Source organism: Lynx canadensis, chromosome D1, assembly GCF_007474595.2.
Source record: "Lynx canadensis isolate LIC74 chromosome D1, mLynCan4.pri.v2, whole genome shotgun sequence".
Taxonomy (NCBI): Eukaryota; Metazoa; Chordata; class Mammalia; order Carnivora; family Felidae; genus Lynx; species Lynx canadensis.
The window spans coordinates 38,759,718-38,787,432 of NC_044312.2; the positions used below are offsets into that span (position 1 = coordinate 38,759,718).

The 27,715-nt window shown below is 49.5% G+C and overlaps 1 protein-coding gene across 1 annotated transcript; it reads right to left on the bottom strand.

The window, feature by feature from the left end:
• Nucleotides 1-27,494, bottom strand: ENDOD1 (endonuclease domain containing 1). The gene is given in 3 exon segments (XM_030331457.1): nucleotides 1-4,320; nucleotides 27,177-27,201; nucleotides 27,203-27,494. Coding segments are annotated over 3 exon segments (1,524 nt in total). The 5' UTR covers nucleotides 27,479-27,494; the 3' UTR covers nucleotides 1-3,097.
• Between the last annotated feature and the right edge of the window lie 221 nt (nucleotides 27,495-27,715).

Genomic DNA, 27,715 nt, shown 5'->3' on the forward strand with positions numbered 1-27,715 from the left:
TAATGAGTTGTCAGTAATTACTTTATTGAGCATTGCAAGGTGCACAGCATTGTACATAGCTTGAAAATGTCCAATTGGCTTTTGTCACACCCTCCAGAAAGGCTTCCCTAATTTCCATGGTTTTGTGGGCTTTCTTCCTGTGCTCCAGGGGGCACGTTCACTGCAGCACCAGCCATGATATGTTACAGGTTATCCATTGTACCGTGTATTCTCCTCCACTAGATTCCTGAACTCCTCCAAGATGGGATCCGTGTATCGCTGATCTCTGCAACTCTGCAACCTCGATGTTCAAAAATGCATGTTTGACAGATGAACGGCTGACTGAATGACGAGCGCTTCATTCTAGTTCCTTCTCCCAACTCGCTAGTCTGCATTGAGGTGGAAGTGCTGATGGTGAGTGAGAAGCCAACATTCAAAAGGCACAGTGGAAAACAGGAGTGTCCAAAGGCGTGGCTGATCCACAGACTAGAAAATTAGCTCCATAATGAGGAAGAGTTGGCTGACCTCTCGTGGGCCTGAGAACATAACAGAACCACAGAAAAGTCTTCAAGCCAGAGACAGGGTCCATCGATCCGGATTCACACCTCAAATTCTCATCTCAAAGCCCAAAGTAGCTCGGTTGGCAAGGTCAGCAGTCCAACCACCTGCTAGAGCCAGCTCCGGTAAACGAGAGGCACAGCCAACCCTCGCGGTCCAGAGTGGAGGGTCTCGGCCACCTAACCTTAAGGATATATTTTGCTTTATTATTCATTCCCAGATTTCACAAAAGGCCACACAAGAATAAATAAATAAGACACTAAACAACTACAGATGAGAAAGAAGCCATTTCCAAATGGCTCTTAAGAAGCAGTTTGGATGCCCTGTTCCTTGCATGGTGCCAAGAGGCTCAAGCTGCCACGGATGCCCCCTTTGGGCCTTGTCGGTATGCAAATATACACCGTGAGGGAATACAGATTCTGCGGGAGGCAGTAAGCATGAGGCTGTGCATGGACGGCTAATCATTTCATCACCTAGGCTGAATCCCGTTGATGAGTCAGGGCCTAGACTCTGTTTGATGGATGACGGAGAAAGCCCTGCCAATGGTCCAAGGAGGCAGCTGAGTAGTAACACACACGCACACATTATCTGACATCTCAGGTGTGGCAGGACAGGTACAAAAGACCTTGGCTCCTGGTCTCTCATCAGCTAGCGAAGAAACTAAAGGCAAACCTGGCCCCTCCCCGTGCCTGGGTTTCTTCATCAGTTCGGGGTTTGGCCAGACCATCTCTCTTGTTACTTCGTAGATTCCCTTCCCTTCTGCCAGCAGGATTCTTGACCCCGTAGTACCAAGGCAAACCCTCACCCCTTACTACCAAGGCGTGCACCTCCACGCCGCTGAAATGAAGGGGAGCCCAACTACAGATGTTCAGATTCACGAACAGAAGTGTTGGTAAACTACTGCTCAAGATTCTTGGATAAATCTAGCGCATATCCCCCTATCATGGACTAGTCCGGTGTTCGTAATCCCCAACATTGTACCGCCAACTGGTCAGGAGAGCTACGCTTCTACTGGGTGCAATTCAATTATTTTTCGGCAAAATGTAAGTCACTACACTCACATTTCTTGTCTACTGACCAGCTGCAGATAGCTAGCCCATTATTCTCTCCTTGTTGCCTTTCTGGATCCCAGGTGTTTGCAACTAACTTTCAGATGAATGGTACCCTGCACTCCCAAGATCAGCATTTTACACTTGGCCCCTGTCTACCTCACGGCAACTCTTTAGAACGTTCAGAAAAATCCAGATGATTCCAGCTCAGCTGTGGAAGGCAGAGCAAAGTTTGGAAGATACTGCTTTCTCTTTCAGGGCATGATTTAAAATGACAAGTGCTTGATAAAAAAAAAAAAAAAAAAATAGGGATTAGCTCTCAAACCAAACTTGCATTAATGGGAGACTTTTCTAGCCTCAAACACACTAAAAAATTATTTCCTAAGACATAGTGATTCTTATTCAAGTTGATATGTATATAAACTTAGATATATACGGATATGGAATTATAGCTAGAATAGTTTTTCTTTTGTGGCTCTTTTATATACACTTCAACCAAAACAATCATTTAAGGACAGAGGTCTGAGTGCTTTATGGTAATGGGGTACTTGCCTGATATATAACAAAGCCTGATCTAGAATATTAAGGAATACAGATTTTCATATTAGCTTAACATGTCAGTCTTGGGCCCATTCTTGTCAGCCAGAAATTTAATCTACATCGAGTTAATCCAAGCTTGGCTAAGGATGTTCTCAGACCTGCGGCACCTACTCAGAGCAGGGCTCCGACCCTTGCATTCTCTTCTTCACACCTGAGAGGACTGTACTACACTGTTCAAAGGGCGAAAAAATTTCGCCCTTACATTCAAACTCTGTTATGCCACATTTAACATAACATGCTTATCGTTACCTAAAAGAAAAATGCAGCAAAATTCATCTTTGGAAGAAAAAAAAAAAACACACAAACAACCTTACGGGTCCTTGGAAGCCATGGAAAGCTAAGGGATAGAGCAAATTCTTTATCCCTAAGAAAGTGATTTCAGCAGGGGACCATGTCTGCACATTCCCGAGGTCAGCCGAGTTGGAGAGAAAGAGAAGCAAATGAAAACGAAATCAATCCACAGCATCTCTAGCGGTTTGCCCTCAAGTCTCAGAGAAGAACGGAAACAAGATTCCTTTCTCCTTTGCTTCAAAACTCTTTGGATTCAAGTTGCCTTCTAATTCTTCCCTCCTCTGTAATTCTTAGTTATCACAAATGAACACCAGAGAATCTCAGGTGGTCCACCCATAGCAGAGTGAGTAAAGATTCTAATGCTTTGGAAGTCTGCCCACACCACACAGATGTCCTACACATAATCCCAGCCTCAACCTTTCCCTTAGGTCAAGTGTAAATTATACCATCTTCCTTTGCAAAAACATGCAAATACCCCTACCAACGCTCAAAATAGAGTGGTAATTGACAGTGAACAGAAACCCATTGCAAAGACAAAATATTCCAGCTTTCTCTACTTTAAAAAAAAAAAAAAAACTCAAATTCACCGTAACTGGACATGACTGGTTTTTTTTTGAGTTCTAGAACTCCCCAGAATTGTCAAAAGTAACCTTATAGCCAATCCTCTTGCAGATACTAAAAAAAACCTGGAACAGGCCACCCATAGTACCAAAAGCGGCGTCAAAGAGCAAAGAGATAGTGCCACCGAGGCCCACTGCAATGTCCCTGCACACAATCGGAACCGCGCCTATGGTGTACACAGGGAAAGTGGCCACATCCACAAGGACTCGGACGGGAATGCCCAGAACGCGGCAAACGGCCTTGAGCAGGCAACAAAGGATCCGCAGAACGGCCCTGATGATTTTGACCATGACTTTGAGTACCTTCCAGGGAATGCTGGCCAGCTCTTCCCCAATGGCCAAGAAGTAGGAGATGGTGGCCGAACCCAGGCGGTAAAGGCAACTTTCTATGCCATTAATCACTTGCTTGGTAACAAACCACAGGAGGTACATAATGTTCTTCAGGATCCCCACTGCAAGATAATAAAGTAACTGGAAAAGCTTGATGACGGGGGTCACGAGCAGGCCCATCAACTTGCCCCCAAAGCTACTCCTCTCCTCAGAGGCCTCTGGGGGCAGCAGAGCAGATCTCTCGCTCTTTGAGCTAGAGCGGGCACTAGCGCCCTCTTCCGATTGCACCGCTCGCTCTTCGTCCTGGACCTGGTTAACCACTTCCAGGATTTTTTTCATTCTCTCCGTGTCTTGCTCGGTTTCCCCGCAGTTGTCCCGGAACAGCTGAGGGTTAAACGGAAGCAGTTTCTCCAATTCTTTCACCATCACGTCCTCTATGACGTCACCGTCCCGGGTGTGCTTGACAAAGCCCATGGCCCAGCCGCTGCCAGGGACGGCACAACAGGCTGCCAGCCAAACAAACGCAGGGACGGCCACTTTGCCATGAACTCTGCGGTCTGAGGGCACAGCGCCGGTGAGGATATACAGGTCTTCCCCACCGCCACACTGAGGGCCCAGGGCGCGGTCCATTAGGCTGTTGAGATTCATGTACCACCGCTCCCGGAAGGACGGGGTCATCGGAGCTGCATTTGTGAGAGCGAACGTGGCCACGTGGAAATCACTGCCAAGGGAGAACGGGAACAGCTGCCCTCTTTGGTAATCAGAATCCACGTAATCTGCACACAGGGCCTGCTTGCTCCCCAGGTTGTTCACGGAGGCGATGGCATCAGTCTCATCAGTCCCCTCCTCCAGGTTGCTGGCGGGATCGTCAATCTGAAAGAAGAGAGCAAGGACTGAGATGCGTGCTGTTCACAGCGGCGATGGTGCGCTCGAACCCTTCCGCCAAGGCTCTAGAGTCCCTACGGCACGAACCCTCCTCGCGCTGGGGTTCGGGAGCGCTTGGTCCTCTGGTGCACACACGCTTCATCCTAATATCCCTTGACACTGGTGTTTGAAAGTGGCTTCTAACTAGACTGTTTCCTGTTTTCTGTCCTGCGTACACTCCACCTGGGTAGAACTGCTCTGTGATAACACCTTCTCACAAGCACACCCACGTACCCGCACATGCCTGTGCTTGCGCATGCGCCCCCCCCCCCCCACATTGGGTATTACATTATGAAGTCACTTAACCATACCATTTATAAAACATTAAATCCCAGGGTCTTATGATAGTCTGCTAGCTGACCTCCACTGACAGAAATCCCCATTATGATTCCTATGTCTTGTCTTAAAACCATTTTTTTAACCTATGACAAAACTCTTCTGATCCCAAGGTGACGAGTATTTTAATGTCATCTGTTACAGCATCATCTGAAACTCTATCGAGTAAAGGCAGCAAAACAGCTTCCCAGCATCTCCATGCTTGCTTAACTCTGCAGAACAATCAAGTATGTCTTGGGAGGCTCCACTTTGTGAAGGAATGTCAGTGTATATGGAATTAAAATACCTAACTCAGGTATGGAAAACCGTACTAGAAATAGTAAGAGTATTTGATTGAGAAAGTCTAATATATTCTTTGACGCGCTGTCATGCAAAGGGCAGATGTATTTTTCCACACTCTCTGCATAGTTTAATGATCTGGTTATTGCCATGATTATAAATTACTGACAACACTGCTCGCTGAAGACAAAAATATGCCTATGATGTAAGAGGTGATTTCAGATTACATTTCTGGGTGACACTTGTCCTTTTGCACGCACCACTTCATCTTACTCTTTGGTTTCCCAGTGGAACCTGTGGATGGAGGAGCAGGTACAAAGCTCTCTCTGTAATCCACCTCCCGGCTGACCTGGTCCCCCTGGGCCACCCACGTCATTTGATATAGTTCCTGTGTTTAGTGGAAAATTTTTTTCCTAATCACATGTTAAGAGGTTTTAGAAAAATGAACTCTCCCCCTCCACCAGCATCCTGCCCCATAAATAATCTTATAATAAATTCCTTTTTCAAATTTAGTACAACGAAAAAAAAAATTGTTTCTCTCAATGAGTTGGCCTTTATGCCAGACAGTAAAAGCTCTTAAAGCCCATGGGATTTTTTTTGTGTGTGTGTGTTGGAATTAAATGACAGGAGAGTTTCAATTTTGTTGCCAACATGCATGTAAGAAAAATAGACTGATAGAAAATTGCAGAGGAGCACCGGAGGGGAAATATTCACCCATTCAGTAATATTTATTAAGCGTATATTATGTGGGACCAGTACTATAGAAGGAAGCGTTAGGACTGGTAACAAAAACCACCACCACGGCCATCAACACTTAATGAGCCCTACATGGCACAATTCAAAGAACTTTACATGTATTACATCAGTGAGTGGCTATGCTAAGTACTCACTCATTTAAACTTACAAAAAAACTAGGTACCATGATCACCTTTTGACGGATGAAGAAACTGAGGCACATCAAGATTAAGAAGCTTGTTCAAGGCCACACCGTGAGTGGTGGCATTACCATGTGAATGCAGAAAAGTCCAGCCTCATGGCTGGTGTCCTTAATCACTGCCCTTTTTGCCTGGAAACAGGCCTTCACATTAAGAAATTCACCACCGGGGCGCCTGGGTGGCGCAGTCGGTTAAGCGTCCGACTTCAGCCAGGTCACGATCTTGCGGTCCGGTCCGTGAGTTCGAGCCCCGCGTCAGGCTCTGGGCTGATGGCTCAGAGCCTGGAGCCTGTTTCCGATTCTGTGTCTCTCTCTCTCTCTGCCCCTCCCCCATTCATGCTCTGTCTCTCTCTGTCCCAAAAAATAAATAAACGTTGAAAAAAAAAATTAAAAAAAAAAAAATTCACCATCTACTTAGGAAAACAAGACATAGGTGCAAAGTGAAATAGGAAACCAAGAGAAAAACAACAGTGCAGTGTGGTTTATGTTAAATGCCAAATACATGCTATGAAGAAAAAGAGCAGACCAATTTGAAAGGAAGGAAGGGCACAATGAATGCAGTCAACGATGACTTCTTCCTGAAGAAGGCAGAAGCTGAGGTGGTATTAGGAGGATGTGCAAGACTTGGATAAATTCAGAGACACAGAAAGGTCAGCAAGGCTTAACAAGACTTCTACACCAAGGCGTCGGGGCAGAGAGCAGCAGCTGGCGAAAATCGGATTCTGACTAAGGAAAAGTGAAAGGATGGATTGGAACCGGTGGCAGGAAGCAGATTATAAATGGTCTGATATACAGATAACTCATCACAGGATAATTATCACTACCACCTAGTGAATGCTCACTGCATACCAGGCACCATGGAAAGCTCCATACAAAGCATCTTTTAAATTTTTTTTAAAGTCCTTATTTATTTTTGAGAGAGAGACAGTGTGTGAGCAGGGAAAGAGCAGAGAGAGAGAGAGAGAGACAGAATGCAAAGCAGGCTCCAGGCTCCGAGCTGTCAGCACAGAGCCTGACGTGGGACTCGAACTCACGAACTGTGAGATCATGACCTGAGCCGAAGTGGGACGCTCAACCCACTGAGCCACCCAGGGGCCCAGTACGAAGCATCTTTTTTAATCCTGATAGGATCCCCATTACCTCGGATGTGGCCAAAATTGTAAAGCAGGTTTGCCAATGACCACCCTTTGGAAAGCACTGAGCTGCTGCGTTGACTCCTCACATAACCCTCCCAGCGAGGTGTTATCATCATCTTCGTTTTACTGGCAGGAACACGAAAAGTTAAGCAGCAGGTACAAGGTCATCCAATATGTAAGTGGCAGGGCCAAGGCTTACACCCAGCTTCTCAGACTCCAAAACCCCAGCTCCGCGCCAGCAGCAGTCCATGCCTCTGGGTAAGGAAGGGAACAGGAGAGCCGCAGGGCGGCCATGCTGGAGGACAGGCAGAGGACAAGAGACAACTGGGAAACACGGATGGAGCCGCAGGAGAATCAGTCATCTAGTGTCACATCAAGAGTCAAGGAAGGAGAAAGCTTTGGCTACAGAAGATCAACAGTGTGGCACCTGCCAGAGGGGAAATGGAAGGATGGGGACGAAAATCAAGGCCTTCGATGATTCCAGAATCCTTAGTGAGACTTCAAAGGGCGATGTCCACAGAGGACTGGGGAAGGAAGACAGGTGGTGGAGGTGACTGGACAGAGCGAGAGCGGGCTACAGACCACTTGTTTGAGAAGCTTCAGGAAAAGGCAGGGGACGAGCAGGAGCTTTGCTGAGGAGCAGGTCACGGAGATAAGCAAAGATGGTCTTCCGGCCCCCACACACCACCGAGGGAAAGGGGCATTGGGAGGGTGGGGCTGCTCAGGTCTCTGTGCAAGGGAGCACTTGGGGGCTCAAAGGCATCTATCTCAGGGGCACAGTGTCACTGAGCAGAGCCCGGTCCCTGAGGGTTTCTGGGCTGCGAGGTCCATGCAAACATCAGGGACATGAGTCACCTGGTACAGATTTGCCACAGGGGAGTCTGTCACTGAGTGGGGAAGAGCTATTTGTCGACAGTGACAATGATCCGCAGGAGGAGAACAACAAACATGGAGGCTCGGCAGCCATACTCTGCCCCCCTCCTTCCCCCTTCCTCTTGCTCTCTCTTCTCAACTCCTCCAAGGTTGCAATCATACCAAGTTCACAAGCACCTTCTCTGCAACAGTTCGGAGGCCTGGCAGGTACAGGGGAGTTCCCTTAACCCCCTTCCCAGCAGCAAGCCTGCACAAGGGTTTTGACGAGACACAGGGTCCCACAGGGCCAGAAGACCAGGAGGTCAGTGAGGGTCCCGGTCAAGACCTCCAAGACCAGTCAGGGGGCTGTGCCATGGGGCAAGAGAGTGGCTGCAGCCCTGAGAGTGTGCACGGGGTCCCGGAATGTCCCAGAAGCACAGTGGCATGGAGGCTTTGCAAGAGGGCTGGGATGCCCAGGTGGGGAGGATGGGAATGTGGGAGAAGCTCATCACTAGTCACCAAGATTACTTTTAAAGAGCACACACACAATGGATCCAACAGAAGAAGATACTGGGATTGGAGAGGGGGCGGTGTCTGCATATGCAGGAGAACAGGCTCTTGGGCATTTGTTTCATATATTTTTACAGACTGTAAGGAGCACGAACACTGGCATCATCTCTCTTCAAGTTTATTTATTTTGAGAGAGAGGGAGAGAGAAACCAGGGGAGGGACCGAGGGAGAGGGAGAGAGAGAATCCCAAGCAGACTCCACGCCATCAGCACAGAGCCTGATGCAGGGCTCGATCCCATGAACCGTTATATCATGACCTGAGTCGGATGCTCAATCAACTGAGTAGCCCAGGTGCCCCCAGGACCATCTCTTGTACTTCGTCTGCATAAAGCATAATGGAGACTCTGCGTATTTTAGGTTCTTGGTGGGTGTTGCTTATTAGTATTCCGGTGGTGAGGACACCAATGCCACAGGGGAATGGGACAGCAAAGGGAATGATACTGGGAGCACATGGAGAAGAGTCAGCCGGGGGTGAAGGGACCTCTCCTGAGAACACGGCGGGAAGGGGAGGGGACATGGGGAATTGGTATGGGTCGGTTCTCTGCCGTAAGTGGGGACATGGAGGCAGAGCGTCAGGAGGGCAGGGAAGGTCTGCCAGCCTGTGGTGGTCACCGTGCCAGGGAATTCATGAGAGAGGGCAGGAAAGACGCTGGAAAGAAGGGAAGGCTCCATGGAAGCCAACCAGGATGGGGACAGACCAGCTGTGCTTAGGCCAGAGTTACAGTTTTTGTACTGCTTTTGTGCACAGCCATGACCCACAGGTCAGGGACAGGTGCAGAGAAAGAACTGGTGGGATTGAAGTGGGGCGGCCTTGGCACTGCAAACAGAATTGAAGCACCTCAGAGTCCAGGTGGGCAGGGACGGAGGGCGGCAAGTGGCAGCCACTGGCACTGCTGATGGAGAGACTTGAGTGGGTGCGAGCGCAGGTGACGAGCAAGACGGGCTCAGGGGACGTGGACCGGGGAGGCTGGGGAGTGGCAGCCAGGTGTGGCTGAGGGGGACGGGACACAAGTGGATGGTCGATTTAGGCAAGCAGAGACAAAGTGGGGGGACAGCTGGCAGGCACTGAAACTATGTTTCTCCGTCTGTCCATCCCACTATACTGAAGGGTACGAGACAGTGCCCGATCACCTCTGTGCTCCTGCAGCCAGCACAGCGGCCCTTTGCCATCGGGGAGTGACTGGCAGTTGTTGCAAGAGTGACCTCATTTGACCTCTACAACAATCTTCTGATGCACATCATCTCTTGCAATTTGCAGATGAGAAAGAGAGGCTCCAGAGAGGTCAGCTCGTCCTCTGGTTCTGCTCCACGATCCGCCGCATGGAAAAGGTGGTCATCTAGAAGGATCATCAAAACGGTTCTGGAACTTTGTGATGATTCGGAAAGGGGTGGTGTTTCCTCCCCCTGGAGAATCTTAGCCTGAGGCTAGATAAGCTCTCGGCTGGGCTGATTCAGATAAGATCCTGTGATCAGGAGAGACCCCCCGTGAGCGCCTACCTTCTCTGTGGGGACAAACAGGCTGTTCTTTTGGGAGTTGTTTTATTTTCAACAAGAGTTAAGTAATTGAATGAGCAGAACAGCTGGTATTCCGATTTTGCTTCTGCGCTGAACTATGATACACACACACATACACACACACACACACACACAGGGACATTAAAAAGATGCTATCATCCCACTGCCCATCACGAAGTGGGTAAGAGGGCCCCTCCTTACAAGGAACATGAGTGCAGCTGACAGCGGTGACATCGGATGATCTTATCAGACCTGGAGCTGGATGCGCAAACAGGGCCTCTGCACAGTCACGTGCATCAGAATGAACTAGATCTGAGGCCCTGGGTGAAGTCTGAGACAATGTACTTGCCATGGAAAATATGCAGCTCGAGGAAAGAGCTGCCTTTCAGAAAAGTAGCAGGAGGCTGGTGAAGCCTCCATAGCAAATGAGGGGCGTTTGAGGAAGGACAAACCGTAAGACCTTTCAGCTCTCAGGAAGGGAATAAACAGTTCCGGCCCACCCATTTAAGAAGAAAAAAAAAATCCTCCCTATTTGGCATCCAAAATATTCTCTATCCCCTTGGGAACAGAAACAGCTTTAGAAGACCTACTAGGATTTTTTTCTTTTTTCTTTTTTTTTTTCTTTTGAAAGAGAAACACAGGGCTTTTCATTTCCTGACCAGCCCTTTTGCACTCAGGCAGGCCTTGGGGTGCCCTCCGCCTTCCTGCCTGTGAATCACCCTTCCTCTGGGCCCCCAGGGCCGCTCACACACCTTCCTGCCTGGGGAGGAGCAGGCCTTCCAGCTCTCCTGGTGCTGTGCACACAGTAGGTGTTCAGCCCGTGTCCAGGGTGTGGAGGTACAAAGATAAGCTGCGTGAAGGGTTCTCTCCCCCCGAGTCAGAAGATGATGGAAAAGAAAGAATCAAAGGATTGTTCCACTTCTATTTCAACCTTTTCTTGAAAATTTAAAAAAATGAAAAAAAAAAGGGGGGGGATTAAAAAATGCACCAACCCTAACCTGGCAATACACAGCTGGGCCAGCAAAGGACGCCTGAGGGGAGGCCCATGGGTGGCCTCAGGGACAGACAAGCTCCCGTGGGACTCCTCTGGCTCCTCCTTCTCATGCCTAACTCCAACTTTCAAACTCCTGCTGGGAGTCTACAAAAGTGCCCGAGTCCTTTAAGACCTTTCCAGAACTGCAGTACCTTCTCAGGTTACATCATCCCTGGTCTTCTTTGGTTTCCTTCCTCATTACTCACTGCAGCCTGTTTTCCACTCTGTTCTCTGCTTTCTTTTCCAGAGCAATTATTCTTAGCACTTGACCGTGGGGTACGGAATTCCAAAAAGTCTGTTAAGTTGAGACATTTCTTCCGTTTCTAACTTTTTCCACCTTCCAAGTTCAGACAAGATTAGAGGTTCTTGGGTCTGGCTGCCTGTCAGAATCACCTGGAAGTTTTACATAAAATATGTCCAGGCCTCGCCCCAGACCAATTAAATGAGAATTCTGGAGTAGCGAGAGGGCTGGGCATCTAGGATGTTTTTAAAGTTCTCCAGATGATTCTAAATTGAGAACCCGCTGGGCTAGATCTTTATCAGATTCTCATTCATCATATGGGTCCCTGGTGGCATTCACTCCTGCCCAGATAGCCACTACAAGAAATGAGTGCTGTCTCCTTAAATCAGTAGTTTTCAGAATTTAGTTTGTGTTAGAAGCACCTTGGTCCCTGTTAAAAATGCAGATTCTTGTGTTTCACACCAGAGGTATATTCAGCAGGACTGGAGTGGGGTTCAGAAGTGCGTTTTTAACCACCACCCCAGGTGATGCTGATGCAGGGGTCCATGAACCCCACACCAAAAAACAAATGTTTAAGTCACCCTTGGGTAGTGCCTAGCTGGGCTTAAAGATTCACATGAGGGGCGCCTGGATGGCTCAATCGGTTAAGTGTCTGACTTCGGCTCAGGTCATGATCTCTCGGTCTGTGAGTTCGAGCCCCGTGTCAGGCTCTGTGCTGACAGCTCAGGGCCTGGAGCCTGCTTGGGTTTCTGTGTCTCCCTCGCTCTCTGCCCCTCCCCCGCTCGTGCTCTGTCTCTCTTGTTCTCAAAGTAAATAAAACATTAAAAAAAATTAAAATAAAAAAAGATCCACATGATCCTTGCGATTTGTGAGAGTATTATTCACAAATTGCAAGAACTATGATGACAATACCAAGGGAGAGAATAAAGTATTATAGGGCCATTTAAATCCTCCACCTGTTGGAGCAGTGAATATTCTGATCATCAAAATGTGTAAACATGGATTTCCTACCTTATCCATCCACAGAATAAGAAGTCCTTTTTTGCTACTTATACTCTTTTGAGCAGATCTCACTATTCTAACATCTTCAACAGTATCCTATATTGCCTGGTTAAATGGCAAACAGGTATATTCAGAAGGCCTCCCCACCCCCTCCAGTCTCTTCTCTCAAATCTTCCCTTTCATTCAGCCAAAACAGGCCAATCCGTTCCCAACAACGTCAGTTATATGGATGTAACATGAGTGTTTCCCTGCTTCCCCCTGTATGGGCACCCATGACTTCAGTGGTGGGGGTGCCTCACCACTCCTCTCTGCTGCTTGAACTCCTCCTGGGCGCTCAGGCCCAGCCCCAGCCTCACAGCCCCCATGCCGGGGGTGTCTTTTGGCCTCCCTGATCCTTTCTCCACTCCTCTCTGCCCTGCTCTGTGCCCCAGGAGGCTGGCTCACATCATCTGAGCTCTCATGCCCTCTGGCTTCTGCCTGGAGCAGCCAACGGAAGGGTGGGAAGAGAGAGACCAGAGTATTTATTCCTTGGCTCCCCCTGCATCTGGCTGCTGCAGCTGTGGCTCTGGCTAAGTTTCTGGGCAGTCATGGCTCTCACCAGGCTCCCGCCTGACCCCATGGGCTTGGGATGGTAACAGGTCCCTGCAACGGCTAGGCCCCAGGCGCTTTACCCCGTCTTGTTGACTCCCTTAGTTCTCTGTAAATCGTTTCTTCATTCAATTCTGTCGGTTAAACTACTTTGAGAGTTCCATCTGTTTCCTGCCAGGACCCTGGATTGAGACAGCCTCTGTGAGTGCTTTCCCAAGATCACAGCTCACCCAGTCCTGGGAGGATCAATTCCACCTCAGGGCCTCTGTGGCATGAATTACACACACAGTTGGTACACAGAACCAGTTCTGTTGAGTAGTGAAGGTCCCTCGAGTAATCTAATATGGCCGCCCAAACCAGGCTCCCGCAACCACCAGGTATATCAGCCCTCGTCAACATGCCAGTCAACTTCTGTTTCTAAATTAACTGAGTATTTCAGATACTATCTCTAAAGACAGCATTTCTTACCACATGACCTCCTCCTCCTCACCCCCTTGCCAGTCACAACCAAGGGATGGCCAATCTGGCCAGCAACCAATCAGATGGCTCTCTTAGGTTTTTAATCCAACATAATCCAAGAAACTCAGAGACAGACAACAAGTAGAGTATGAAGGTTGCTACATGCAGTTTAGAGTTGGTAGTCAGGCTGACCCATGGGAAAGCAGGAAAACTAGTTAAAAGAGGAGAGTAGGATAAAGACCCTAAAGTCTGTGGGACCATTTGGTTTCTAGAAGTTTCTGAGCTCTGGTTCCTTTGAGGCCTGTGTGTACCTCCGTTGCTATGTCTGTGAATCTACCAGTCGTCTGTTACAACAGCCCTACCCTTCACCTGAATAAGCTTGGGTAAGTTTATGATTCATGCACCAACTAGCCCGAAGCATCAGGAGAACCCAGCAAGCCCCCTGTGGGAATTGGGGCAAGAACCTTACAGACATGGAACTTCCCAGACACCTGGATTAAATCTCAGGAACAAAGGAAAGAGACAAGGCTGTCCTGGTTCCAGAAGTCTCGGAACAGACCAGAGGGGGCACCCCACAGACCAGAGAGAAGGAACTTCTACTAAATTCTTCAAGAAAGAATGCATCAATGGGCTAAGTAACATGGAGGACAGCATAGGAGCCACAGAAAAGGCTGAGACCAGTCACAAGAAAGGTAGCATTGGAGCAGGAGTATGGATTTTTGGTTTTTGTTTTTCGCCAGCTCGTATTTTATTAGAGAAATCCAGGATTACAAAGGACTTTAGAGTTGACCTTTGGACCCTTCTTTTTACCGAAGGTGGGTACAACACTGACAAAGCCCCAGTTTTGTTGGTTTTATTGCATCTGCTGCTTGGCCCGACCTATCTTCCTCTTCCATTTGGCCACCTTAGGAATCTGACCTCTCACTTTCCCATCACAGGCCAGGAAACCATTTCAGAAATAATACTGGGTCAAACCTAGGAGTATGGTCAGCCTCATCCCGGTTGTCTCCAAGGCAGGCATGGTCTCGGAAGCAAAGGTGACTTGTTCATTCAACATGCTTAACGTATATGTAGTGAGGGCTTGGACACAATGCAGAGTGGCCTTTGTACACACTGTCACACCGAATCTTCGTCACTCCCCCATGGAATTGGGACAATTAGCCCCGTGCCACAGATAGGGACTGAACTTGAACTCCCTGAGATTCAGTAACATTTCCAAGGTCACACAGCTGATAAATGACAGAGCTGGGACACAGCCCAATTTTGTCTCCCACTAAGACCCATTTTCTGAACCACTCTGTATGCTCGCTCAGTCTTTGCCCTTCAGGGCTAACAGTCTACTAGGAGAGAATTAAGCTGGGGTCACGATCTGCCTTCCTACCTTAAGTAACAAGTTACCTGCGGAAAGGGGCTGGGGCTTGTTCCATGACCACGTCTTAGATTCCTAGTTCATGGCTTAGTACTGGTAATTGAATAAATGGTTTTGGCGTGGAAGAGAATGACAACACTGGGACGCCTGGGTGGCTCAGTCGGTTAAGTGTCCGACTTCAGCTCAGGTCACGATCTCGCGGTCCATGGGTTCGAGCCCCGCGTCAGGCTCTGGGCTGATGGCTCAGAGCCTGGAGCCTGCTTCCGATTCTGTGTCTCCCTCTCTCTCTGCCCCTCCCCCGTTCATGCTCTGTCTCTCTCTGTCTCAAAAATAAATAAACGTTAAAAAAATTAAAAAAAAAAAAAAAAGAGAATGACAACACTAATCAAAGAGTCAACCAGGAGCTGGGTACCTGACTACTCATACTCTGCACTGCTAAAATTCTAGACCTGCTGATCAGGAATGAGTAAGTGAATGAGCAGATAAGAAACGGCGTGGGCTTGTTTCAATCACCGAAAACCCCTGTAATTCCATGCCTACCTCTTAAACCCCAATACGCTGCCAGAGAACAAATGTGTGATAAACTCTTGTCTCTGTCTGACTGGATGTGACCACATTTATTATGTACAAGAAGAGAGGAAAAACTCAAGCACTGGCCTGTGGCAAGAACAGGGGAGCAGAATGGTACCTAATACTGAGAGCAGCAAAAGCAACAGTAATGGGCCTGGTCAGTGAGCCACTCAGGCATGGAACTGAGGCTGAGATATCACCACTGTCAACCAATTTCAGAGTCACCCTCCTCAGAAAACCGGGAAAGACTCAAAGCCTGTCTCCAAGCAAGATTACGGCTATAAGAGGGGCTCAGTTGGGCGTCCATCTTCAGCCCAGGTCATGGGCTTGAGGTTCATGAGTTCGAGCCCCACATTGGACTCTGCTGTCAGCACAGAACCTGCTTCAGATCCTCTGTCTCCCTCTCTCTCTGCCCTTCACCCCCGTCCCCCAAAAAATAAATTTTAGAAAAAAAAAAAAAAGAGATTACAGCTATAAAAAATAGCCTTTCTCCAAAGCCAGCTGGCAAAATCCACCCTTCACTTTAAAGGTCACTAGAGAAGAGGACTTCACAGCCCTCAGACCCTTCCCCACGGTGTCATAACTCTCGCTGTCAGGAAATGGCTTATTTGCATCCAACCTAAACCCTCCTCAAACTATTAAATCTTATCCTTGTGTTTTAAGCACAAAAGAGACAGCATGTGCTTCTCAACGCTGTGTAATAAATATGATTTAAGGCTAGTAAATCTGCTCTCGGGCAAGATCATTTCCATGTGTTGGACCTTTCCTCCTGGGTTTTATGAACATCGCTCTTCTTCGAGTTCCTCTCGATGTGAGACTACACGGCAGCATGGCTGAGCGACAGAACACCAGGTTAGACATGAGGAGAGCTGTCAGCTCTGTCACTTCCTTGCCTTGTGACTTTGGGCAGGCCAGCCAGTCTCCTCTAAGAGGAGGATCACCGCTGCTCAGGAGCACAGGAAGGGAGAAGAAGGTAAGATTATTTCAGGCTGTCCGTGAGTTACCTGGACGCCGACTTGAAAGAAACAGACTTTGCATGTGGAGGCCCCAGGCCTTCTATTTCTAAATGCAATAAATTATTTTTGTGTATGTGCAAATTCACTCATCAAGAGCCCCTCCACTCTCCCACTCCATGGGTATGATGGTTGTTTGAGGGGCGTGCTAGAGTCCCAAAGGGCCCTGAACCTTGTTGACTAGAATAAAGAGTAGGAGTGCCTCCACGCGTCTCTATGTGTAACAGAAATCTCTGGAATGTTAGCACACACACACGCAAATTGTAAAGATTAGTTCGTTATCTGCGTGAAATGAGACCCTTTTCCTTATATACTTCTAGAATGTTCGAAAAATATTTTTACCATAAGCGTATGTTATGTTTATAATCCTAAAAACCCTTAACATGACAAATAGGGGCCATCACCACACACAGCTGAGATGTATCTCGGGCTGCCGGGCTATAATAGGAATAGGACGGCCCGCCCAGCGTTCGAATTTCACTGTTGCTGTTCAATCCATATTCGCAAAGCGCTCAGCATTCAGCGACACTCCTTAATTACCGCCCAAGTGCTGGCATTGGGCTAGACCATGGGGCTGGCAAACTACAGCCTGTGAGCCAAATCCAGCCCACCACCAGTTTTCGTAAATAAAGTTCCCTTGGAACACAGCCGTGCTCGTTCATGTATGTATTGTCTGTGGCTGTCTTTGTGCTGTAATCGGTGCATCAGAGACTACACGGCGAACAAAGCCTGACGTATTTACTATTTGGCCATTTATAGCAACAGTTTGCCGGTCTCTGCGTTAGAGGGCGAGGATTTGACAGCAACAATAGCCCTGTACCCTGCCCTCACAGACCTTAGAGTCTAGCTGGGTGGCGCTCAGTTAGTTCCACAAATAACTGTGCAACTGTGACACGCTAGCAAAGAAAGGTATGTTTGGTACTACTAGAGAGTATTCTGGGCAGCTGACCTGTTTGGGAATATCCCGGAAGACGAAAAACAAAACCAAAACAGCGGGTACGGAGGCCCTATGATGGGTGTGAAAAAACAGCAGCACCACACCCCACAGAAGTAAGCCAAAGTGGCTAGAAGTAAAGGCCTGGCAATGTGTGTGACACCAGATAAGGCCGGGCAGGGAACGGGAGACACGCGTGCCGGACTCCGGAGACCACGATAAGGCCTTATCTTTATCTGAGGAGAAATGCGGAGCCTTGGAGAGTTTCCGCTGAGGCTGTTGGAGGCACGATGGGATTAATGATCTGAGAGTACTTCTCTGGCTTCTGAGGGCAGTAAATTCAGAGATGTGGGTAGAAAGGGTTAACCAATAGGGAAGCTGCTTTGCAGAGCCCTAGAGGAAGGTGAGCAGACTTGGGCCTCCAAAGTGCAGAAGGCAGGGGTCACAGGAGCGAGGTCTGTCCGGCTGAGGTGCAAGAGCAAGGTCACCAACCACACCAAACGGTGCGCTTGGCCATGAAGGAGGCCTCTGTCGTCACGGGTGCCACGGCTCCAGATACAGCGGAGACGCTCCAGAACAAGTAAAGGTGTACCAAGGTTCACAAACCCGGCTTTCCCGTCCCCGGCTTCCGTGCATCTGGAGACTACAGTGGATGCCCAGTCTTTCAGAAACATCAACAGTGGCCATTTCCTTACATGGCCCAGTTCTATCACGCATCCTGGCCAATCCACTCAAAAAGCTGATGTGATATGGGTTGGCTTCTTCCCTCAGTTATGAATGTTATGACAAGGGGGCTTCCAGAAACCAATGCTGCCATTGCCCAGACACAGCGGGAAGGCTCGTTGGCCAAGCTGCGTTAAAACCAGGTTACCTAGGACGTAAGGGCAAAGGTGAGAACTTGCACAGGGGAAGGACTCCAGTTTACTAACAGTCCTAAAGGCAAAAAAGGAATTTCTGTACTTTTAAAGAGGTGGGGTGTGCTGAGTTGGAGCAAAGTCCCTCTCCTGGTCCCAAAGCAGGGTGTAATACATTACTGGGCTATGCAGTTTCAGAATGTGCTGGGCTCAGCCTGGCTTTCCTTCTCTGGGGAGCCAGGTTGGGTGCACCGGAGGGATTCTCGCACTCGCTAGGACCGACGGATGGATGAGTGGGTTCTCTCTCTCTGTTCCAGAGGTGGGGCTCTGGAGGGTGTAGTTTGCTGGCACCTTTTCCCTCAGGCAACTGGCACCTGGTCAGGAGCTGGGCTGTCAGGCTCATGCGTGGCACCCAGCCCACCTCCAGCAGCCAACAGCTCCACGCCCTGACAAGACCCAAGACCCCGCCCTTATCCTGGCCACGCTCACCGAGACTCGGGACGATCCTTGTGGCTTGAAGGATTTTTTAGGTGATCCACTGGGGAATCACCTTATAGAGAATGTCTGCTTGCATAACGGCCATAGGAATGCCCAGGATGGATTAGAACGGAGCAAGACTGCAAAAGGAGGCAACAGCGCCCTCAGCCCAATGAGGCACTTACAGATCCTGGGACCTGCCGTGGCTACAGGCACGAGGGTGCTCCTGGAGGCTGCGGGCACTGATGTTCATTGGCATGTGGCAGTGGGGCTGGGAACATGCTCTGTTGTAAAAAATCCTGATGGGAGCGGGGCGGGGGGGGGGGGCGCCTGGGTGGCTCAGTCAGTTAAGCGTTAAGCTCAGTTAAGCTCAGGTCGTGAGCTCGCGGTTCGTGAGTTTGAGCCCCGCATCGGGCTCTGTGCTGTTAGCGCAGCACCTGCTTTGGATCCTCAGATTAAGTGAGATTACGTGTGAAAACACACCTAGAAAAGTGCCCTGTGTGATAAAGTACTCAGAGTTCTAGCTCTCCTCAACACCCAAAGGCATCTCACCCTTAGCACATCTAACACACCAGCTCCTCCCTTAGTATCCTCACCTTATTCACAGGCACCTCCATTCTTCCACTTGTTCTGGCCAAAGTCCTGGGGTTCTCTGTGACTCCTCCCTTTCTCTTGCTCTCGGCTTTTCCTTTAAAATATACTCTGAGCTAGAAAGAATGCCAGCCCAAGTGGTCCAAGCCACCACCATCTCTTGCCAGATTATTGAAACCACCTAGCTAGTCTCTCTGCTCTGCCTTTGAACCCTTACGGTCTGTTCTCAATGCAGCAGCCAAAATGACCCTATTCAAATGTAAGTCAGAAACCTCCGCTCAGGGGCGCCTGGGTGGAGCAGTCGGTTAAGCGTCCGACTTCAGCCAGGTCACGATCTCGAGGTCCGTGAGTTCGAGCCCCGCATCAGGCTCTGGGCTGATGGCTCGGAGCCTGGAGCCTGTTTCCGATTCTGTGTCTCCCTCTCTCTCTGCCCCTCCCCCGTTCATGCTCTGTCTCTCTCTGTCCCCAAAAATAAATAAAAAACGTTGAAAAAAAAATTAAAAAATAAATAAATAAAAGCTCCGCTCAAAGTGGGCACCATGGTATCCCATCTCATCCCATCTCACTAAGAAACCAAAGGCACGTTTCTTACAAATAGCCCACAAGGCCCGAAGTGATCTGCTATCTCCCACACCATCTCTCTGACCTCATCTCCTGCTACTCTCCTCATTTCTCCTTCTCTCGACACATTGGCCTCTTTCTCAAACGTGAGGAACACTCTTGCCTCAGGGCCTTTGTACTTACTGTTCTCTGCCTGGAACATCCTTTCCCCAGATACCCGCATGACGGGCTTTGTCACTTCCTTCAGGTGTGTATACAAAGTCACCTCCACAGTGATGTCTCCCCTGAATGCCCTTTAAAAACCTCACCTTTTCCCGGATAGGTCAAATCCTCCCGCCTTGCTTTATTTTTCTTCGCCCTTTCACTATTTAACATGCCCTGTCTTTTATTTATTTATTTTATAATCACCTGTGCTCTCCAGTAGATATTAAGCTCCACAAGAGAAGGTATTTTTGTCTGTTTGATTCACTGCTCTATGCCCAGGGCCTAGAATAGTGCCTCACACATAGCAGATGCTCGAATAAATATTTGTCGATTTAGTGAATTAAGTGACAAAGGGCCCAGGGCTTTGTTAAAGCACTAGGTGTTCCTGCCAACTGAAAATCAATCAAAACTCAAGACCAATCATCCCTAAAATTAAGGTACAAGTCAACTGGAACATGTAATTTAACTTATATTTTCAAATACTATGTCAGCCATCTGTTTACTCTCCAAAATGAAATGTACCATATTTTTCCTTTTGACTGAAAGTATAGAATGTCCTCAGCCTGACCCCTTTTGATTGAGCCACACTTCTGTCCGGCACTGGGTCAATAGAAGCATGGCTGGAATACTAATGGTGCTTCTATTTTTGGTTCGCCCCATGAGTCGTTTCTTTTTTACTTTTCCTTCCTTTCAGTGGCCAGATATATCAGCAGGCAACAGATCATTGCTGCCATCAGATGTCAAGTTCTACAGAATCAAAAGGGTACGTGGCCACCCAGGAGACACGATCTACACCTTGAAGGGGAAACCATTCTTGAACTAACAGTGATTCCAAGAGCACGGCCAGATCACGGGAAGCAAAACCACTGGCAAATGGGAGGATCTCTTTTCTCATATTCTCACTTGTACTTTAAAAGTTTCACTGACAGTTAAAAGGAAGAGACGTTCGAAACCCAAAGAATACAATCCTTAGTCAAGGAACGATCCATTGAATCACCAGGAGCTAACAATTGAGCTACTGACAGGCTGACACAGGGATTTTCAGAATGGTCCATTAGAAGCAAAGCCACAAAGCATCCGGAGACCTAGATGAATTCAGTAAAGGAACAGCCCCAGTCAGTCCATTCGGAATCTGGAGAGAAAATACAAACACTGGATTTGGGAGACGGTACAATAGAGTGGAAAGGGTAGTAAGAGCTTGGGAATCCGACAGCCATAAACTCTAATCCAGGCTCTGCATCTAGCGGCTTGTACACGGTAAGGGATCAGTAAACGATAGCTCCTTTCTGACCTATCCAGATTTAAGTGTGAACACCTGACGAACGGTGTCCACTGGGCTGTTTGAGGACAAGATATCCCTGAAATGTTCCGCCAATGTAGGGCAAGTACCTTAACTTGCCCCTGAGGATGACCACAAATCAGACGGGAACGCTGAATTCAAAGACGAGGAAAAACCCAGAAAAGGAAAAAAATGCAAGGCAAGGTAGCCTGTGTGACTCTGGCTTTTGCTATCTGCGCCCCGGTAAGGAAGACATCGCGAGTGACTGACTTGGGAAGCATCCCTCTGAGTAGGCGCTTCCCAGACTTCTCACCCGGGCTCAGCACAATAGATTGCAATGCGATTGCTCACTGTTTGTTTTGTGACAACACACCTCTTGGTTACTCAGGACAGGGAGGATCTCAGAGGCGTGGGTTCAAGCCCCACACTGGGTGTAGAGCTTCCTTAAGAAAATAATCTTAAAAATGTAATAGGGGCACCTGGGTGGCTGTCGGTGAAGCATCTGACACTTAATTTCAGCTCAGGTCATGATCTCACAGTCGTGAGATTGAGCCCCACGACGGGCTCCGCCCTGGGCACGGAGCCTGCTTGGGATAGCCATCCTTCCACCCTTCCTTCCTCTCTCTTTCTTTCTCTTTCTCTCTCTCTCCCCCCTCCTTTTGCCCCTCCCCTGCTTGCACTCTCCCTCTTTCAAAAACAGTAATAAAAAAAGGGGGCGGGCTCAGTTGGCAGAGCATGTGATTCGATCTCAGGGTTGTGAGTTCAAGCCTCAGGTTGGGCACAGAGCTTACACAAATGAAGTTTTTCAATTAATAACACCCATTAGAGTAAGAACTTAATAAAGTATACACACTAATATTTACTAAGACCTTACCGTTCTCTGGGTACCGTGCTACATGTCTGTGTGTGTTACCTTGTGCATTTGTCACAACCACTCTATGAAAAACACTATCATTGCCTTTAACGTACAGATCAGAAAAACAGGACTGGAAGAATTTAAGGTCCCATAGCTTATAAGTGGCAGAGCAGGGGTCTGAATTCAAGTCTCTTAACTAGAAAGTAGGTATCGGAATTGTCCTGTTTGCTGTTAGAAATGAAAGATCCAGAACTTAATCAAGATTCTAAGTTGTGATGACTGTTCACATTTACTAAGATTTGAAATATGACCTTATCGGACCCTTTAGGAAACTACGCTGGTAGTTCACCAGAACATACCCTTCACTCCAGAGCCACCGACATCTAAGCAACATTTATGTGGCCAAATATGTGCTCCCACTGGTCCTACGACCATTGGGAAAGAGAAATAGAGTAGAAATGAAGATCCCCATATAAAAGAGGAGGAGGAAAGCCCCATGACCATTAACGCAGTGGATTCACTGTGAGGTCAAAGGATCTCCATGATGTACCGAAAGAGCATTGAACTAAGAGCAAAGGGTCATGAGTTCAAATCCAAACTATGTGACATTGGGCACATCAATTAACCTCTCTTCATCTCTCCAACTAAGACAATGACATCAGAGTATTTTTGTACGATTAAAAAAGTGTAAGCTGAATATAAAGCCAGATCCATTCAGTATTCATGTTTAAAAACTGATAGGATCTTAAATGTCGGTCTCCAGCATGAATTGACAATGTGCTTGAAAGGCATCACCGATACCTTATCCAAAATGTCTTCCATTAAATGGCAAGGAATTGAGAGACTAAAAGGTGTGAGGCTCCTGGTGCCATACAAGAAACCAGTTCTCAAGTCTCTGGGGTCTTGACTGGAAGCCTTCCAAACCATCTCCATCACGCTAATGGGATTTTCTCATCTCTTTTTTGCCTTTTCCCCCATTCTCAATTTAAACCACATTCCGCATAAAACCTACAACAACTCTGTTTTCTCGGCTTCCTTTTAAAGTTCTCCTTCTGTGCCTCAGAAGATCCCATTTAAATTCTTCCAGTGTGGGCGGATATGGGGATCCTATATCCGACACCAAGGAGCTGCTGTCTAGACAAGAGATCCAAGTCATTTGCGTTCCAAAGGCCAGAGCAAGGACTAATGGGGTGGACTTAGAAGAGGGTTCCAGCTCTCCTTATGGACATGTTTGTATTAGCGGCTGCTGGCCAGCTATGGGGCAAGCCTCTGAAGCCGTACATGTCCCCCCAAGAAGGCTCAAGCAGAGCGTCTCCCTGACTGCTGCCTGATTGAGCCTAACAGTGAATTATTTTATTCAACACTTATTAAGACTGTCCGTGTCCCACGCACTTAGGAACATAAGCATGATGAATAAGGGTGCAGCATTCACTTCTCAGGGCCACTGAGACAGACACATAAGTAGGCAATTCTAAAACAATGTGAGAAGTACAAAAAAGACAGAAATTATTGGAGCACCGAGCAATGGACCAAAATCAGGTGGACAATTCTTTCTGGAAGAGATGACACCTGAGAAGTCTTAAAGGACGGAGGAGAGGAAGAAGTGAGGGGCAAGATGGGGGTAGTAAAGAAAGGATTCTGGGCACAGGAAAGGAGCATAGGGTCCCTGGGTGCCTCAGTCATTTAAGCGTCTCTCTTTTTTTTTTTTTTTTTTTTAACGTTTATTTATTTTTGAGAGAGAGAGACAGAGCGTGAGTGGGGTCGGGGCTGAGAGAGAGGGAGACACAGAATCCGAAGCAGGTTCCAGGCTCTGAACTGTCAGCACAGAGCCCATTGCGGGGCTCGAACACACAAACTGTGAGCTGTGAACGCACAAACTGAGCTGTAGTCGGTGCTTAACCAACTGAGCCACCCGGCTCCCCTTAAGCGTCTGAGTCTCGATTTCAGCTCAGGTCATGATCTCATGGTTCATGAGTTGGAGCCTCATGTCAGGCTCAGGGCAGAGCCTGCTTGGGATTCTCTCTCTCTCCTCTCTCTCTCTCTCTGCCCCTCCCCTGCTCATGCTCATGTACGCTCTCTCTCTCCTCAAAAATGAATAAATTTAAAAATTAAAAAAAAAAGGAATGAGCAGAAGTGACAAACAGTACAGAAGCAGAAGTACAGACAGTACAGTTTTATGAGAGGCAGGCCAGGCGGCCGGATAATACTAGAACATAGAATGTGAGGGTGGGGAGGAGTGAGAACAAGGCTGGAGCCGGAGATAGGAGCCAGGGCACGGACGGCCTTGTAAAACTGCATCCTGCAAAATGAACTTTGTCCTGTAGGTGCAGGGCAGCCAACACCTTGAAGGTTTTAAGCACAAGAGTGCCCAAGTTTCTACGATCTTCAAGTTAGGAGCTTGTTTTTCCCAAGGGAAACTGCAGGACAGCTAGGAAAGGTGCTGAATTGGGCTTTGGGAGCCTCGGGGCCAGGGCCGCCCTGACTGACTCATTACCCAAGGCAAGCACCGCGCTCCTTTGGCCTCCTGCCTCTCCCTCGCCAGTCTGCTCTTGGTAAAGCTGACCTCATAAAAAGGTGATGTGGGCACAGGGCAACTCAGCATTACCAAGTGCTCTGAAGCAGCCAGAGGCCCACGGCGAGCCCTGAGCATGGTTCTGCAGCCGGGACCCGGGCGGGGAGGCAGGCCTCCGGGAGCAGGCAGCAGTCAGGTCTGCCGCAGTGTGTCCCGAGCCGCCTGCAGCTCCTCCTCCCTCCCTCCTTCCTTCCCTGCTTCCTCATACCCTCTGGCTCCTGGCCCACTTCACCGGAGGCCGGGTGGGAAGGGGACCCAAGCCCATCTTGCAGGGGAAAACATCAGCCACTGCCACCTTTCTGAGCTCCCCGGCTGGGACCTCCGGCCTCCTGTACTGTTTCCAAACCACTGTTCATCTCAAGGCTTCGAGATGCCATTTGGAACAATTTCCCCCCTCCTCTCCCATCCCCTTCCTCATTTCCTGCCCCGGGGGCTCCACCGCCTGGATGACTCAGTGCTGCCCACGAAACCTGCTCCTTTGTGACTCCTTCTGTAACTGCATAAATGGCTCTGCCTCACTACACCTTCCTTAATCACTCCTTCACACCCGACCTCTCCCTTCCATTATTCCCCTTTATTCTGAACACTTGAGCAGACTGGCACCTGCGTTCTTCTACTAGTTTAGTAATCCCAACCCCTCCCCACGCACTAACCCCTGGAGCCGCCACTCTCACTCTTGATGTTCCTCCTCCTTTCTGTCTCTCTTCTGAACTCTGCCTCATCCTTCCAGGCACAGCACCAATGTCACGCTGACCCTAAGGCTTTCCCCTATCACCCTGGAGACAAGTGAAATCTAGTAGGATTTTGTTTACCTTTATGGGTTTCGCTTATGTCCTAAAAACAGCTGGTACTTATATGCCAGGCATCTCTTAGGGAACTTTATATAGTAACTCATTTAATCCTCAACACCACCCCGTCATTAGCTCTAAAATAACCTGGCCAAGTTTACAGCTAGCTGAGAGGAGCTGATTCTCGAACCCACGCAGCCCAGCTCTCATCAGCTGATTCTTCACCTGCACACTAGGAAACCTTACAGCTCAAGGGGCATCCTCTGTTCTCCTGGTACCCTGAGAGCCTGGCACCCAGCAGGTGACTGATGACTAAACGTGCTCTGAATTGAACTGAAATTTGTTTAGCGTGCCTCCCTGTGTCCTCCTCGCCATGTGTATGGTCTCCTTAAGCTGTCCACGAGACCCTCAAGGAGAAAGGACTAGATCATCTGTTTCTTGACAGGGGCACAATCGTGACGCATAATGATCTGGGGGATATGCAGAGAGCTCGAGGGGGTGCAGCTGAGGGCAAACTAAGTTTAGATCAATATATATCTTAGGTGTGTACAACTGAGAAAGGTTTTTTCCAATGCCTGATCTCATAGGCCCTGACATCATAGGCTATGGAATGGACACGGAGAGGAAGGTAAGAAGACTGAGGTGCAAGAGTGCATGAGACCCGGCCAAGCTCTCAGAGCTAGAAATATCTGAATGACATTGCAGGGATTACAACCCAGGGCTCTGAATGAAGCACCTGAAAGCCAATCTGTTCGCCCATGTGGTTTTGGCCAGCTGTGACTATCAGGAATGAGTGGGCTGAGTGGGTAGCTCTGCTCCCAGCTGGGGTGGGGGGGGGTGGTCTTGGTAGCTGGGGCAGGTGCAGGAGACAAGGTGGGAGGACGGTGAGAACTGACCAAAGGGGAGCCTGGCTGGGTGTGCAGGGAGGGGGGTGGCTAGGCAGACGTGGGGCAGGATGTATTAAGGCAGTTCAGCAGGGCCTCTGGGAACCTTTTACAGTGTTCGGTCACCCTCACCCGACAGTACAGAACACTCATGACATGATTTCCAAGTGGTCTGATAACGTAGCTAGGAAGAGTCAGGTAAAACTTGTCTGCCCTTCCCAACAGTTGGACAGTTTCCCTACGATTTGTAACTCTCCCATTGCATTTCTACAAATATGTGCCTTTATGGTCCTAACTCAACGCAACTTCAGACCGAATGTACTCGATGTCGTGTGCACAAGGGGTTTTTAGGCCCAGGTGGCCTCTGCAAAAGAGAAGCTTTTCCATAGTAGAAAGGGCAGTGAACACCTGCCCCATCTTCCCGGCTGGGCAGACTTCCACAAGTCTCTTCACTCCCTGGGCCTTGATCTCCTCTTCTGCAAAATGGGCATGAAAATGCCCACCCACCTACCCAGGCCCAAAGAACTGTGGCAACGACCTGCGCCAAGGCCTGGGAGCTCCCAGCCGAGGCTTTCGGCTGATCCGAAATGGTCAGTCTCACGCTCCTCACTGGTCAGGAAATGAATGAGACACTGCAGATGTCTACCCCGAACTGTAGGGGAGAACCACTTCCCACTGGGGGCCTCGGGGTGGACGAGGGCGGCGGCGCGGCTTCTCCGGAGGCTCGCGGATCGCCAGGCTCTTGCTGTGGCTTGGGGGTGGGGGTGGGGTGCGGCGAGGAGGCTCGGAAACCCGGGGTTCCTGACCTAGCCGCGAAGACGCGGGGCCGCCCATCCCCGCCCGCGCCCCCGCCCGCGCGCTCGCCCTCGCCGCGGCTGCAAAGCGCCCTCGGGGGCCCCGCGTCCGGGCTCGGGCACAGCTCGCTCACCTGGCGGCTCCACCAGCCAGCGAGGCTTCCGCGCCGCCAGCCGCGGGGCGCGCCGCGCGGAACGCCGAGTACACGGGGATGCGGTCCCGGCTGCTGTACAGGGTGGCGAAGCGCTCCGCGCCGGCGGAGCGCTGACAGATCTTCACGTGGGCCTCGGCCGCCAGCCCCGCTGGCGGGGTCCCGGCGTAGAAGAAGCGGTCACATTCGCCGAAGCCGGCTTCCTCCTCGCCCACCAGCCGTCCTTCCAGCAGCGCGGCCAGGGCGAGGAGGCTGCCCAGCGCGAGCCAGCGCGCGGGCCGCATGGCGGCCTCTGCGAGCGCGGCGGAGCCGAGCGGCTGCCGGCCTGTGGGGCGCGCGGGCTCTGCGGGCCGGGCCGGAGGGGAAGTCGGGACCCGGCGCGGCGGGGCAAGCGCTCGGCGGGGCCTGGCTGTGCGGCGGGGCGGCGGGTGCGGGCCCGAGTCCCGAGGCCGCTCCTCCCTCCCTCCACTCGCCCGCCCTCCCGCCCGCGCGGAAGATGGCCGCGTAGGCCCGGGGTGCCG